The 15,588-nt window shown below is 31.7% G+C and overlaps 1 protein-coding gene across 3 annotated transcripts in view; it reads right to left on the reverse strand.

The window, feature by feature from the left end:
- The window catches only part of MDGA2 (MAM domain containing glycosylphosphatidylinositol anchor 2), a 697,006-nt gene that overhangs the window by 26,696 nt on the left and 654,722 nt on the right, over positions 1-15,588 (reverse strand). For all 3 annotated transcript variants that reach the window (XM_010976971.3, XM_031453665.2, XM_064485929.1), the window contains 3 exons: positions 11,672-11,692; positions 6,450-6,605; positions 5,814-5,972 (listed from right to left, as the gene is read on the reverse strand). In XM_010976971.3, coding sequence (XP_010975273.2) covers positions 5,814-5,972; positions 6,450-6,605; positions 11,672-11,692 — 336 coding nt within the window. The remainder of the gene's footprint in view (positions 1-5,813; positions 5,973-6,449; positions 6,606-11,671; positions 11,693-15,588) is intronic.

The following is a 15,588-nucleotide window of genomic DNA, read 5'->3' on the forward strand; positions in this document are numbered from 1 at the left end:
AAAGCTTTAAGTTATCTTGTCAAAGGATAACCTCAAATAATGTATCAAGGAAACTTAGAGGTTAATTTCAGATTCATTAAATTCCATTTCTATATTTGTTAGATCATCATAAGGTGACATATCTGGACCATAATACTTTAGTTCAAAACACAAATTTTATTCTCTAATGTATTATGGCCTGTCAATATACACAGTATTTATTTGTACATGTTTTATGTTTTTTTCTAAAAGCACTAAGTGAAGATACTGCTAAGAAGATAGCAATATATTGCTTGTAGATACTGAGTACTTTTACAAAATACTAAGAGTACTTAGAAGTCTTAAGTACTAAGAGTACTTTCATAAAGATACATTTCCCTTTGAATTAAGTGTTAAGAAATACGTGACACTTTTGCTTTCCTCTATGCTTTAGCTGCCAGACAACTTAAATTCAAATTTAGGTTAAGTCAAGGATAAACTTCAGTTTTTCCCCCCAACCTGCCCTGTTGGGTCTTGATGAAACTACCTTCTGTTTTCAGTTAAAACTTCATGTTTTCATTTCCTTCATTTTGTCATTCTTCTAGCACACTTGGAGCTAAAGTATCTAGTTTAGATTATTTTAAAAAAATCTATTGAGTATTTGTTTTTTTTTTCAGAGGATCAAATATAAATAAAGTGTGCTTACTGCTCTCAAGGAGCTTACAGTCTAGCAGAGGTCAGGGTGACAAACATTACGGCAAAGCCATACACCAGATTTTATGAGAACAGAAGAATCATGGAGGATGGAGAAGAATTTTAGTTGGATTTTGAAGGAAGAACATAATGATTTCCCTAGATGATTAAAGAGGAGAAAAAGTATTTCTTTTACCACGTTTTAAAAAATATTCATTTACTTAATAAATATAGAGTGGTCAAATAAATATTTATGTTCGCAGGGCACCATGTGATAGGGAGAAACATTGTTTCTGCTCTTCCCAAGCATACAGGTCAAGAAGGACAAAAAGCAGAGCCTATAAAAAAGCCCCTGGCAACACAGATTGATTTGGAGAACTTCATGTATAAATGGAATAAACTATGGAACCCACCCCAAGGAGAAGCCAGAGGGGCATGTTATCTTGAGGTCCTAAAGGATGTTACTGGTTTAGAGAATGATCTTTACCCCCTAGAAACTATGGGCCAAAGAGACAGCAAGGAAAGCAGCTGTCAGTACTATTCACAAGAAGTGACAGAGAGTCAAACAGCATTACATCCTAGAACACATTTTGAAACGCAGAGGACCTCTAACCTCCAACTACTCATACTCTTTCTATATCCCTGATCAGTATTTGCTTCCATTTACTACTTTCCTAAAATGGTTTACTCTTCGAAAATGCAAACTTTGCATTTATTTTAAAGAGAAAATAGAGACTGTGATGAAGGCAAATTTCACATTTGTTTGCTTTTCTTGCATCTAAGAATGAATTAGAAGCCACATTCTTAAATATTCTCATCCCACCTCAGTGGAAGTGACATTAGTACCCCTCTTCAAGGCGAATCCCCCAACCAGACCTCTAAATTCCCATCTCTTCAAGAAACTTGTTTCCCTCTGATTTTTGTGTCTCTGAACTTTCTCCTCTTATAATGGGCCCTTCTACAATCTCTCTCATTTATCATTTCTCCCTCACTCTCATGATTCATGAGAATAGACACCATTAATGAACAACTCCTTTTCCTTGTTTCCCATTTGTTCCACAGTGAAATTAGCTTTTCAGAGGTACAACTGTATTGAACAATTCTTTTGAAGTTCAGTGAATGTATTCATGTCTTCTGTATTTTAATCTTTAATTTCCTGGTATGATATGATGCTTGTATTTCACATTCTTCGTTCCAGAAATAAGTAAAGTACATATTTTACTGATTTTTAATAAGATTTTTGTCATATCCAGTGGCTTCAAATGAGGTTCAATTTCTTCGCAAGAACATTAGAAATTTAGCAGATTAATCAAAAATCAAAATGCCTACTAGTAGCTATAGGATTGCTGAAATAATCTTATATTATTGTCAATGGCCAGATATTGCATCATGTACATATAAAACAACAGTTAGTTTATAGGTGACACATTATAGTTTCCATTTTTTTTTCTTAAATCAATTTTGATGAAAATTTTAACTAACAAGAAATTGTACCAATATGGCAGATAACTTTTAAGATGCTTCCCAATGATTTCAACCTGCAAGGAGTAATGGTCTTATGTAATTTCCTTCCCCTGAGTATGGGTTGGAATGATCAACTCAGTAATAATAAACAGAATAAAGCAGAAGTTATGGAATATCACTTCAAAGATTAAGTTATAAAAAGTCTTGGGCATGTAGTTATTTCTCTCACATATTGCTTGCTTTGGAGGAAGCCTGCTGCCATGCCTTGAAACAGTCCTATAGAGATGTCCACATGGCAAAATACTGAGAGATGCCTCTGGCCAACAGCCAGCAAGAAATCAATATCCTTAGTCCAACACCTGTGAGGGAGTGAGGTCTGCCAAAATCTAAGTGAGTGGGCTTAGAGGTGTATTGACCCCAAGTGAGGTCTTCAAATTAGACTGCAGTCCTACTTGGCAGCTGGTCTGCAACCTCATGAGAGACCTTGAGCTATAGGCACTAGGCTAAGCTGTACCCATATGCCTGACTCCCAGAAAACGTGAGATAATAAATGTTTGTTAACAAAATGTTCCCAACAAAATGTTGGGGACATAGCTATACACAAGTAATACAATGTATTTGACTTTATTTCAAAAAGGATTTAATTTCTCAGTAGTGTATAACTGATTACCCATTTTTGCATTATTAATAAAAATTATGACTCTTCTCATTGACATAATGTCTGTTAGTCACAATAAAAAGAGCAAGGATTATGTATGGTTACTCAAGAAGTAATAACTGCAATTAGGTTATTAGAAATCCAGGACAAATCATTTCTGAATCTGTATTTCTGAAAAAAATGAATGACTAAAACAGAATGTAATTTGTGAAATCAGTGACTATAAATGCCCCTGGCTTTACAGATGAATGAGTGTCTTAGAATAATATTTGCCAAGAGGGAAGGTTTTAGCTACAGGCAGCATCTCCCTAATGAGGTAGCTCATCTCGTCCTAATTGATTAGTCAATGTCTGGAACAGATATTTTTGTAAGCAGCGTGATTGTGCCCTGTTGAGAGGGAATCCAAGTGACAGACCTAATACCTACAGTCTTCAACCATCTGATGAAGCAGTGAAATGGCACCAGTACCAAAGTCATAAATGTTTGAGAACATGAAGGAAAAAGAGAACTGCCTTCTCTGTGAAATAATCAGAATAAAACTAGCAGAAGTCAACTGGACGTTCATTGACAACAAAGAGCATAAGAATAACAATTGTGAAGGTAAAAGTGTATTAAAATTATCTTGGGACTCAGCATAAATATGCAGAAATTTTGAGAGGGGGCTTCTAATGGAAGCAGTCTCATAAATAAGGTAAATACATATTTTATTCACTAAAGTAATTCTAAATATTGATCTTGGAATTATTTATTTACAAACCAATGAAGAATATGCCTGTTCCAAGGTAAACTGGAAGAAAATTTTTAGAAGTCCATGAAATATATTCAAAATAGAGAGTGAGTAAAATCATACATCATCCACTAAATGGGAGAATTAGAGCTGAGCTAATCCTATCTTTATAATAAGGGGATAATCTTGCAATAAGTAAGATGGTTTGGCATTCGCGTGGAGATTAATTTCATTTCACAGTTTAGGTTGTAGTGAACCCATGACTACTCTCATAGCTTTCTAACTGCTTTCTAGTCTATATTTTGTTTCTCAATAATTTTACCCACTCCTATAAGCTTTATTTTCCCAAATCAAAGATCTCACCATGCATGATGTTTGCACAAATCTGTAGTAACTCCCTCTTGACTACTAAATTAGCTAAGCTTTCATGACATTCCAGTAGATCTCCCTGCAGAGTGGTGAATCAGGCAAGCTACATGTCCAGCTTCCCAGATTCGTGTTAGGGCTCCACTACTTATCAGTTATGATATGATGGGCATGGTAATTAAAATTCTCTGTATTTTAGTTCCCTTATCTATTAAACAGGATGACAATTTTAATGAGCACAGATGTTTATTGTGAAAATTAAGATAAATAATCTGTCATGTATTAGGAATAGCGTCCTGGTCCATTATGAGTACTCTGTAAAATACTAGCTATTACTTGGTTATTGCTATTTGAAATTCAAAGAACCCTAAGACTATGAGTGTATACCATCTGATAGAAGATTTTATGTATGGTATCTCATTTAACTTGAACTACACATTTCTGAAATAGGAATCATTATTCCCATTTTACAGATGAGGAGACCAAGATCTAGACATATTAAGTGATTTCTCTAAATTCTTACAGTGACTGAATGCTCTAGCCAATTTCCCAGCTAGGTTTCCTGACTTCACGTTGAGGGCACTTTTCACTACAGAAGAGTTATTCGTTCCAGGCTTGTCACCTATCGCTCCACTAGGAAGGATCCTGATTAATAGTGCTGGCTATGAGTTTGAATGCCAGCCTAAACAGTTATTTGCAATTCATACAAGCTCTCTGAAGTTCAGTATTCTTGACTGTAAAAGATAGATAAACTAATCAAGAGCATTACATCACTTAAATAAGTACACTAGCTGGTATATATCATCTGTACAGTTTACTAGTTTATGTATGTATTTATATTTATTGTTATAGTTTTATTGATATTAAGTCACTTAACGTCATGCTAATATCCTTCATTTCACTTCCTCATTACTAGTGCCTTCATCTCCTCTGTGCTCATCTCTGTCTATTGAAAATGCACCCTTTTCCATAGAGAAACATATCCCTTTGTCCCAAAGCACTGTCCCTCATTCTCCAATAAAAAAGAAATCCAGAATCCCTTGGCAAACTCTTTGGATTTAGATATGCTTCACCTTTCAGAATTTTGTCTTATTTTAGAAAGTTTTTAAGAATGTTTGCCTTATATATTATGTAACATCCCCTGAAAAGATCTGGGGTAGAAACCCATAATTAAATATAGTAATATTTTTTCTGCAACTAGTACAAATGTTTCACACTCCTTTGGATAAATAAAGACTATACACTGGTTCATGTCAGTTCAGATCCTATATTCCAACACACGAGATAAGGCTAGCATGTGCTGCCAAATAATTAAATTTTAAAAATTTTGTGTTCTGTTGCTTTGATTTTAGAATTGAGCCTAAAGAATTGTAGACCTGTATGACCTCCTTGCACTCCCCCATCACAGTTTTGCTAGGTTCTTTCTTGAGGTTAGGAGGTAGTCTGCCTAGCGTGATTGTATGTTAAATCCTTCTCGGTGTGTTAGACATACTTTATAAACAAGAAAATATCATACCTATATTCCAAATGTGTAGACAGTGTTAAAAGTACTTGTCTTCTAAATATGGCAATACTTCTTTTCATGGTCATTAATGTACTTTGAGTCATTATTTAAGCAAATTTCTTTGGAAAGAAATAGCCTGAATTATATTGGTATTGATTCCCAAAAAGATCTCAAAAAGAACTTAACCTACTGATAGTCTGCTTGAATTAGGAAACCAGAAGAGGTAGTGAATGCCCCCCAAATTTCAAATTCTAATCGAAATTTGGAAAATTAGGAATGATGGGGAACATTCTTAGCATCTTACTTTGCAATTTGCAGGTGAGCCATTAAAAGTCAACGATGATACTCTGACTAAAACTGATTTCATGCTATGTGTTTGTGAGCCTTTTTCTTCTTAGTTGTGATTTACTTTAGAGGAAACATAGTAATTTCTGCCATCTCACCTATATGTTGTCCATACATGTGATAAAAGAAGCTGAAACAATATGCAGTGTTCGTGGGTCCATAAGGGTTTTTGGGAGCTATGCTGAAAACAGGGCTGAGAAGTCGAGCCTTTTCTCCTTCCAATCTGGGTCGAGATGTCTCAATGTACATATAAAAGCCTTTAAGAAGACAAAATGTTTGAATACATTATTATTAGGTGACATGAAATTTAAAATCACTGAGAAATTTTAGAGTTTTCATACAAAGTAAAAATTGATGGGAAGATGTACATCTCATTTATAAAATCTATATATGCATAACATCAGATAAAGAATACAAAATCTACATAAAGATACAATTATTTAAAATGTATAAAAACCTGAGACAAAATCAAAATTTTAGACTTGAATTATTAAAAAAAAAAATCCTAATCTCTTAACTATATATGCCACTGAATTTTGAGAGAAAATCAATGATTATAAATTTTGGAACTGTCTGATTTATTGATATGGTACATAAAAATTTTTGAAAATTTTTTATTCCAGAATATTCAAATCTATAGCTAAACATTCTCTTGCATTTCATATTAATGGCATTTCTGAAAGTCCAGGGCTGAAGTATGATTGTTACGAACACAACATTTCATACCCTCATACCTTCTTTGGAGCCACTACGATCAGCATTAGGTCCAGTGTTTGGAGTATATTTAGTATTTCTTGTTGCAGTACTTTGCTTTGTCCAGTCAAAATTATCTGTATCATCTTGGGTGAACAAACAGATGTTACCATCTTCAAATCCACAGTGAAATTCTCCTGTTACCAAATTTTAATTAAAATAATTAAAATCAATGAAATAAATACAAACATGGCAATGTTCTTATAAGAAAAAATTAAAACATTATACAGCAATAATAAAGCAAGATTACAATAATGGCACCAGAGCCATAATAATGCACAAGATTATGACTAAACAAAAAACTATTTCAATTTTAATGAAAATGAAAAATAATCTTGATATGTAAATCAGTCTTTTATTTAATAACTTAAGCCCAAACCATTTTGCTCTGAAATTAAAGAATATAATTCACATTTGAATTGCAGCTGAAGAATTTGCCCAATTTTCATTTTTCAACTATAGGAACACTCCAAACAAAACTGTCAATTAGAAAAATATTTTTATTAATTTAACTGACAGCACTTTAAGACTGTATACTTTGAGGTTATAATTTTTCACACCATGTCTGAATATGCTTTCACATATACCTGTTTGAACAATGGAAGTTTACTTAGGGGAAGATAATGGCAAATTATTTTTAAAAAGAAGTTATCTTTCATACTTTATTTGAATGTAGATTTGCCAATATTTGAAATTCATTAGAAATAAGACAATGAAAAGTCATTATGAAGACCCTGTGGAAGGACTGGGATTTCTTGGATGCCTGCCACATGCTGAGTTCAGACCCAACAACAAGTTCAGAGAGCGTTTTCTTTAACTGTCTCTAAAATGAGGGTAGTAGTGATGTTTGCAGGTATCAAAGGGTTTTCTTACTGGGATACACCTTCCTTGAAATACAGGAGTAAATAATGGAGATTATAATCTCCACTAGATACAAAATTAAAATTATTCTTAATTGAAAAACAAAGTGAACACAGTTTACATCATTTTATTCAAATTTACAAGAACTCTATGAAATTACAGTAATACTAACTCATGAGGCTCACAGAGGAGCAAGTTTTGGCTAACTGCAGTTAGTAAACGATGAAGTCAAAACTGAGTACAGATTCCCTGGAATTCCATAAAGAAACAAACATCATAATAAGAGGCTCCCATTTTTTTTCCCCTGCAATGGGTCAGATTTATTAGATATCCTTGGGAGTGACGTCCTTGAAGTTGGGATCATGACCCTGAATTAATCTGTGTTTCTATTCACTAACAATGAACTACCAGAACAGGGAATTAAGAAAATGATCTCATTTTGAGGAACATCAAAAAGAATAAAATACTTAGGAATAAACTTAGACAAAGAGATGAAAGACTTATACATTGAAATTACAAAATACTGACGAAAGGAATCAACAAAGACCCAAATAAATGGAAAGACATCTCATGTTCTTGTATTAGAAGAATTAATATTGTTAAAATGTCCATACTAACCAAAGTGATCTATAAATTCAATGCAATTGCTATGAAAATACCAATGGCATTTTTAAAAACAGAAATAGAAAAAAACATTCCTAAATATGGACTCACAAAAGACCCCAAACTGCCAACACAATTGTGAGCAAGAAGAACAATGCTGGAGCCATCACACGTACACACTTAAGTGTGCATGTTGCAAAGTTACCATACTCAACAGAGTATGGTACTTGTACACTACTGGTGGGAATGTACATTGGTACAGCTATTATGAAGAATGGTACAAAGATTCCTAAAAAAGCCTAAATACAGAACTACCATATTATCCAGCAATCTTTCTTATAAGTCAAAGAAATGAAATCAGCACCTCAAAGATATATGCGTTTCCATGTTCACTGCAGTATTACTTGCAATAGCAAAGATATGTGTCCACTGATGGATGAATGGGAAAAGAAACTGCCAGATATGTATAATGGGATATTATTAAGCTTTAAAAATGATTATCCTTCCATTTAAAATAACATGGAGGAAACTGGAAGCAGTATGTTTCTCTTGACAACTAACCATTTTCCTTTCAGTTAAAAAATGTTAATCGATTAAAAAAAAATTCTAAATAGGAAGCCTTCCTCTTTTCAATTGAAGAAATGCATTTTTTGATTCTAATGTAGAAGCAAACTACGACAAAATTTCATGGACTTTACTGTATATGTGTATTTTGGAAGTGGATATTTAGGATAAATAAATTCACTTAAAGATTATATAAGTTGATAAAATGCAAAAAAGCATTTAGGGGTAGTTTGATTTGTTGCCAATATATAAAGACTCATATCACATTTATTATCATGTTACATATAATATATATTCCTAAAATCATTTTATCCTATTAAGAAGATGTTTCAAGCAAACTATAATTTATATTTAAGTCAACATATAGTCAAACCATTGGAAAATTTTATTATCAAAACACTAATCTTTTTTGGAAGAAATACTGCTAAACAGTATTTTAAGAATTCATTACATATAATGATAAATAACATAATTATAAATAACATATAAGAAGTAAGATTCGGCAGTATTTTTTTCATTTTAAGAAATAACTTAGAATCACAATAGAAATACTTAATGTTTTTAATTATATTTTTTCTCAGTTAGATTTTTTTCCCTAAGTGCTTAATTTTCATTTTCTCTTCAACTTCATTAAAAATATCATTACCAGAAAGATATCTTTTAATGAACTGTGGAGAATAAGTAATAAGTATGTTATAACTAATTGGGTATTACAGAAAAATCACAGTAATAGAAAATAAGTTTGCCAGGGGCTGGGGTGCAGGGAGGCTTAAGTACAAAGTAATATAGGGAAATTTTAGAGGTGATGAAACTTTGTGGTGATGGTTACATGACTGTATAAATTGGTCAACACCTCTTATAGACATGTACTCAAAATAAGGTGAATTTTTGTGTGTGTAAATTATATTTTGAAGAAAATGTCAAAAAATTTAAAATATTATAGCATTTAAGAAAAAGATCTCAGGTAAAAGTAATCTGAAGGAAAGAAAAGTTAACTTCCCTTAGCAAAAATTTAAAATAAAACATGACCTTCTTTTACATGTTGTCCTATTTTCCTCTCTTACTGAATAATGTCTGGCTAGTTTATTAAGAGCCTGAATCTATAGCCGGGGGCTTCACTTGATAAAGCATTTTTCTTATATGTATTTGGGACCTGGAGGCAATAATGAGGGTTAAAGAAATCAATTAATAGGAAAAAAATGCATGTGACTATCAATAACATAAAAATAATTACTCTTGATAACTTAGAGAAATGATTATGTAATAATGACTAAGATGTCTTTTTTTCTAAACAACTCTCATTTTCTACCATGTTACCTATTCATTAAAAAATCAAAAACTACACAGCCAATGGAAAATTTTGGTATAGAGAGTTATGCTGGAAATTATTTTAAAAATAGAAAATCCAATGCATTGTTTAGATTTGCATTTTGCTACATATAAAATGCTTGCTGAGGAAGGTAAGTTGGTAAATTGACCTAATGGATTTAAGTTTTTAAAGGAAGGATTCAAATTCCAATTAAGGCTGTCCATCTTTAGGGCACACTTCTGGCTTCTGTAACTTTTAAACATTGTACACCAGACACACTGAGCTTTGCTAAGTTATTATGCGAACATGGCCTTCTTTTCAATGACAGGCAAACCTTTCCTCACCTTCTTTACCTGAGGAGCCTCCCCAACTTTCAAGACCCAGCTTAAATATCATCTCTTCTGTAAAACTTTCTCAGTTGCCATAAAATAATGGTGCTTATTATATTGGACTAAAGTAATCAGTTAACAAACATTCCCTCTCTATAAATATGTATGTATTTTGTTCAAATTTTCTTTCCTTGAATTAGAATATTTCAACTTTCCTTGTATTTAGTTTTAATCTTCCCCAGACAACTGTTTTTAAATATTTTTACTGGAAGTGCAGTCAGAGAACTTACATTCAAAGGCATTATAATCAATATAGTAAGTAAACAGTAACATCACCCTGGGCAGAAGCCAGGGAAAACCTGATTTATGCAATTAATTAATCTTGAAACTGTTATGTATTTGTTCTTTTAACAAATGATCTTTGAAACCCCTGCTAAATATGAGTGCTGTGACAGATACAAATTAAATGAGATGAGGAGAGAAGTTAGAAACAGATTTAGTTCTTAAGTATCTTACAGTCTGCTGGAGAATATGACAAAATCAAAAATAGCTTCCACATAGATGAAGATAAATTGTTATGAAAAATCAAAATGAGGGAGTACTTGGAGGAAGAAGCATTTGGGCTAAACATTGTAAGAAAAATGAACCTCAAAGAGTTGATAATAATATCCACATTAAAGGGTTGTTATGATGACTAAATGAACTTTTATGCATTGAAGCAAGATATGAACAATAAAGATCTATAAAAAATATCTAGTGTTAGTATTTGGATATGCAGGAGGATCTTTGGTAGGAAACACAACAAGAACAGAGGTTATGTAGCTTAGTCTTTGTTATATAATCTGTTAAAGGCCATTGCAGGAAGAGAATACAGCAAAATGAGAAAAAAGACTTGGACATTTTCTTCACTAAGCATAGGAAAAACAAGAATGTTGAATGGACAGGAGAAAGAGTGCAAAGGTGGCTCTTCCTTCTTTGGTTAGACAAGAACAATGTATTGTTAGACACAAAATAGGAGACAAAAACCAATCCTTTTTAAAATGAAATAGTATCAAGAAGATGGTGACCAGATTATCTTCTTCTGCAGATAAGATAGGAATGTTGAATAGTGATTCATGAAAAATCTTGATTAAACCATTCAAACAGCAACTTTTTAGGTAAATATATTTCATAAGTGTAATGTAGAAATCAAACAATGGAAATTAAAGAAACAAATAAGAGCAATACACATAACATGCAATGCCATCAAATAAACAAATAGTCTCAGTTATATGAAAGAACTCATTAAGCAGGTTGGGGAAATGGCTCCATATTTGGGAAAACATAAAAAGTCAATTACCAATATTAAATAATGTGTTTTTATATCCATATCCTTTGAAATTTAAAATTCACATTTAATGCCAGTTCTACTGTTTCTAAGTCATTCTATTTTAAACCAAATATGAACAGTTGCTAAATAAGCTTTGTATGTTAACACATTTTTTATTTTTCTTAATTGTCAAATACAGTGCCACTTTTAAAGTGAAAATATACTTACTCAAATGAGGATTAACAGGAGCTAAAAGAAAGGCAAAAAATAATGTTAGCATGGCTTGAATGTCTTTTATAAATAAAAGTCTAATCAGTGTCTCATAGTTCTTTACCAAAACTTAATGATCTTCCCCACTGTGGCCACAGAGAATTACATCTGAAATCCATTTTGTTCTAAAGGATTGAACAGAATCTACTTTGGAGCTCAGCAATAAGAGCGTCAAAGTACCCAAAAGATCAATGCTAAATAGCATGTGGGATTTGTTCATTTCCCAAGGAATAGAGCTGCTGATCTTTTATATCTTAACTGGTGCTAAACAAAACCCAGAAATCAAAAATGAGGCTGACAGCAGGCCAGCCTATAATCTAGATGTTTGAACAATGAATGCAATTATCCAACAGAGATTACACTTTCAGCTTTTTGGGGGGGTTATTGGTTTTGTTTTGTTTTTTTCTACTTCTGGTGAAAGAACATGTTCTATGAAAACAAAGCAATTCTCATATCATGTCATTATATGCATCCTAGAACAATAGCTACTTTGGTGAAGATTTTATTAATTATGATAACATACACACACAGACACACACACACACACACACACACACACACACACACTTTTCAAAAGATAAGCAACATATTTGCGTTTTTGTGTACCAGAAGAAATACTTATCTCAAAAAAACAGTCTTGTTTGCAATACAAATGCTGATTTATTTCTACCTGAAGAGGAATGAATGCTTTCAATTTTACTGAAACAACAACAAAAATATATCTAACGTAAGAGACAAAATGGTATCTCTATATATCAATTAGGCATTTATTACTCTGAGAGAAAGTTCCATTCTGGATGAAAAAAAGTATCGCTGCAGTCTCTCAGGATTACAATGGGCAGCTGACTCTAACAACGTCCAGAAGTCTGCCCATTTTGTTAATTCCTACTGTTTGCCATTAACCACTTTTGTTAAACTTGCTCTTACTAGTAAAGTAGGTTAGTCGAAAATGTACACATACGCACAAAACATGTTCATACATAATTGTTACATTTAGTACATTGAGATCAATTTTAACAAAATAATTTCTCAATTACTTTTTAATATTTCTGCATAGAAAAGGTAGACTATTCCTATTATTTTAGTTCTGATTCTGCATTTCCCTTTGCAAATTATGAAATGAATAACACAGAGAAGCAACTATACATTTACTAGTTCCATGGAAGTGGAGAAAAAATACTTCCCTTCCGTGCAAGATATCAGTATGTTTTAATTTGAAAATTAATTATTAAAATCAAAATTATTTTAAAATTAGAATAATGTAAAATTACAAATTTTTCTATATATTGTCTTTGAAAGAAATAGCATCTTTGAATTATAATTTAGTTCTAAGAAATGTGACATCTACATGTAACCTCTGACCAGACTAAATTTTGAGACTTCTACAATATTTTAGATACTAAATTCCTATAAATATCACAATTAACCTTCTGAAAATTTGCCATTTTAAATTCAAAATATTGAAGTGAGCCTATTTTTCTTCTTTAAATTCCATGTCTAATTTCTTATAGATGGCTATATACATTATATGCCTACATACACTAAAGTACATACACTTTACCCGTCTATATTATATAAAAGTAATTTTTATTAAAATGTTTAAGATTTTAATAAGCATGCCTAAGAATATAAAGGCAACTAAAGTTGCAACCAAACATAATATCTGTTTTCCAGATTTATTTTTCATTTCAGTTTGTTAGCTCATAATTTTCAATAAGATCTACTGAGCTTATGAAGATTTTTTTTCTATGTCTCTGTAAGACAAATTCTAATAATTTCTAAACTGAGCAAATGGGTAAAGATTCTCTGTCAGGGTGGAATGAGCCCTAGTTCTAGCCAGAGTTAGTCATTTCATAGTTGTTTAACGCCACAGGACACTGACATTTTCTGGGTCTTACTGCCTTCATTTTGTATAGGATGTTAACACATGGTTTTCAATGCCCCTCATATTACGTAGTCTATAGTTTCACAAGTTACAGGCAGGGACCATAAATATTAGGAGGAGATCATTCATATTTTATAAAACAGATGACAATAAAAATTTAGAAAAATATACTAGGATGTTATTTATTTGTTGGCTTGATGGAATCACAGAAGTGATTACAGACTAACAATTGCTATTCTGCAATAAAATTTATATCACTAACATCAAAAGGTACATTTTTAAAAGAATCATATTTAAGAAAAGATATCCAGTGACTCTAATGCTTTTGCAAACATATATTTTTTAAAGGACCACATTCAAGAAAAAGATATGTAGTGATTCTAATGCTTTTACATGCTTGATCTTGTATGAATATTCTACTCTATATTATATACCTTAAATTTTTTAATGAAAATTGAATATATCATGCCCAATGTACTCTGATGAGAAGAGTGAAGAAAAATGACTTCAAATGAAAAACAACTCTAATGAGTTTTTGATAATTATACTTATTTTTTTTTTTTGGGCACTATTCACTGTTTCTCTCTTAGGTAGGAAAACATAATGCTAAACAGAATAGAGAACTTCAACTGCAAAAAACCCCGCATTCCATTATCTTTTTAACTCAAGCCCTAATAATCAATAATAAAAGAATAATATTCCACTGAAGTAATGAAACACGTATGAAATATTGTGCCAGTGATTTTTTCGAACTTGAAAAATACATTGACAATTTAAGAATGAGTCTTTGAATATTCTAAACTTCAACTGGAAAAATGCACATGAATTTCAACTGATAAAATGTTAATCTGTGAGTTCTATATTAAAATATCATAGCTAATCAATGTTATTTCTGTTTGAACTATTATAAAGATTTTTATCAACTTTTTTTCACAGTTTTACACTATTTCCTACTTTTGTTCAAGTAGGACATTAAAATAGTAATTATTAAATACATGTAGTTTAAAAAGGGAAACTATCACTAACATGTACATATTAACATTAATGATATTAAAAAATGACCAAAAAAAAATCAACTAAGATGTCTTTCAATAGGTTAGTGGATAAACAAACTGGTATACCGACACAATGCGATGTTAATCAACAATAAAAAGAAATGAGCTATCAAGCCACAAAAAGATATGAGAAAGCTTAAAATGTGTATTGCTAAGTAAAATAAAACAGTTCAAAAGGCTATATGTTGTATGATTCCAACTATACAACATTCTAGAAAAGGCAAAACCACAGACATAAAAAGATCAGAGGTTGTCAGGGTTGCAGGTGGGATGGAAGGATAAATAGGTGGAGCACAGCAGATTTTAGAGCAGTGAAATTAGTCTGTATGATAATGAAATGGTAGGTAAATAATACTACAGAGTTGTCAAAATCCATATCACTCTACAACACAAATAATGACCCCCTATGCAAACTATTGACTTTAATAATGTATCAGTATTTGTTAATCAATTGTAATAAATGAACTACACTAATATAAGATGTTTATAATAGGGGAAACTATTAGCGGGGGGGAGGGTGTAAATGGGAACTCTTTACACTTCCTACTCAATTTTCTGTAAACTAAAACTGCTCTAAAGAATGAAGTCTATTAATTAAAAAATATTTAAATTCAATCACATCCTAACTTCTTAATGATATAAATTTTAAAACCATCAAGAATTTGAAAAAAAAGTAGACATACTGCATCATAACTTATGGGATAAAAAAATAATGGGACATTGCCAACATTATCACTTGGGTTCAAAATTAATTAAGTATTTTTCTATATCTGTACATTTACAATCATGTATTATAATTTATGATGACTGATTATCGTGGTTTTTATTGTCACTTGGCTAATGTCCCAGAAAGTCAATATGCTAAATTTTATTTTGTGTCTAAACTTGGTATATAGTTACAACCTACATTTTCTAGATAGTTTAGTAGGCAAATA

This window comes from Camelus dromedarius, chromosome 5, assembly GCF_036321535.1.
Source record: "Camelus dromedarius isolate mCamDro1 chromosome 5, mCamDro1.pat, whole genome shotgun sequence".
NCBI lineage: Eukaryota > Metazoa > Chordata > Mammalia > Artiodactyla > Camelidae > Camelus > Camelus dromedarius.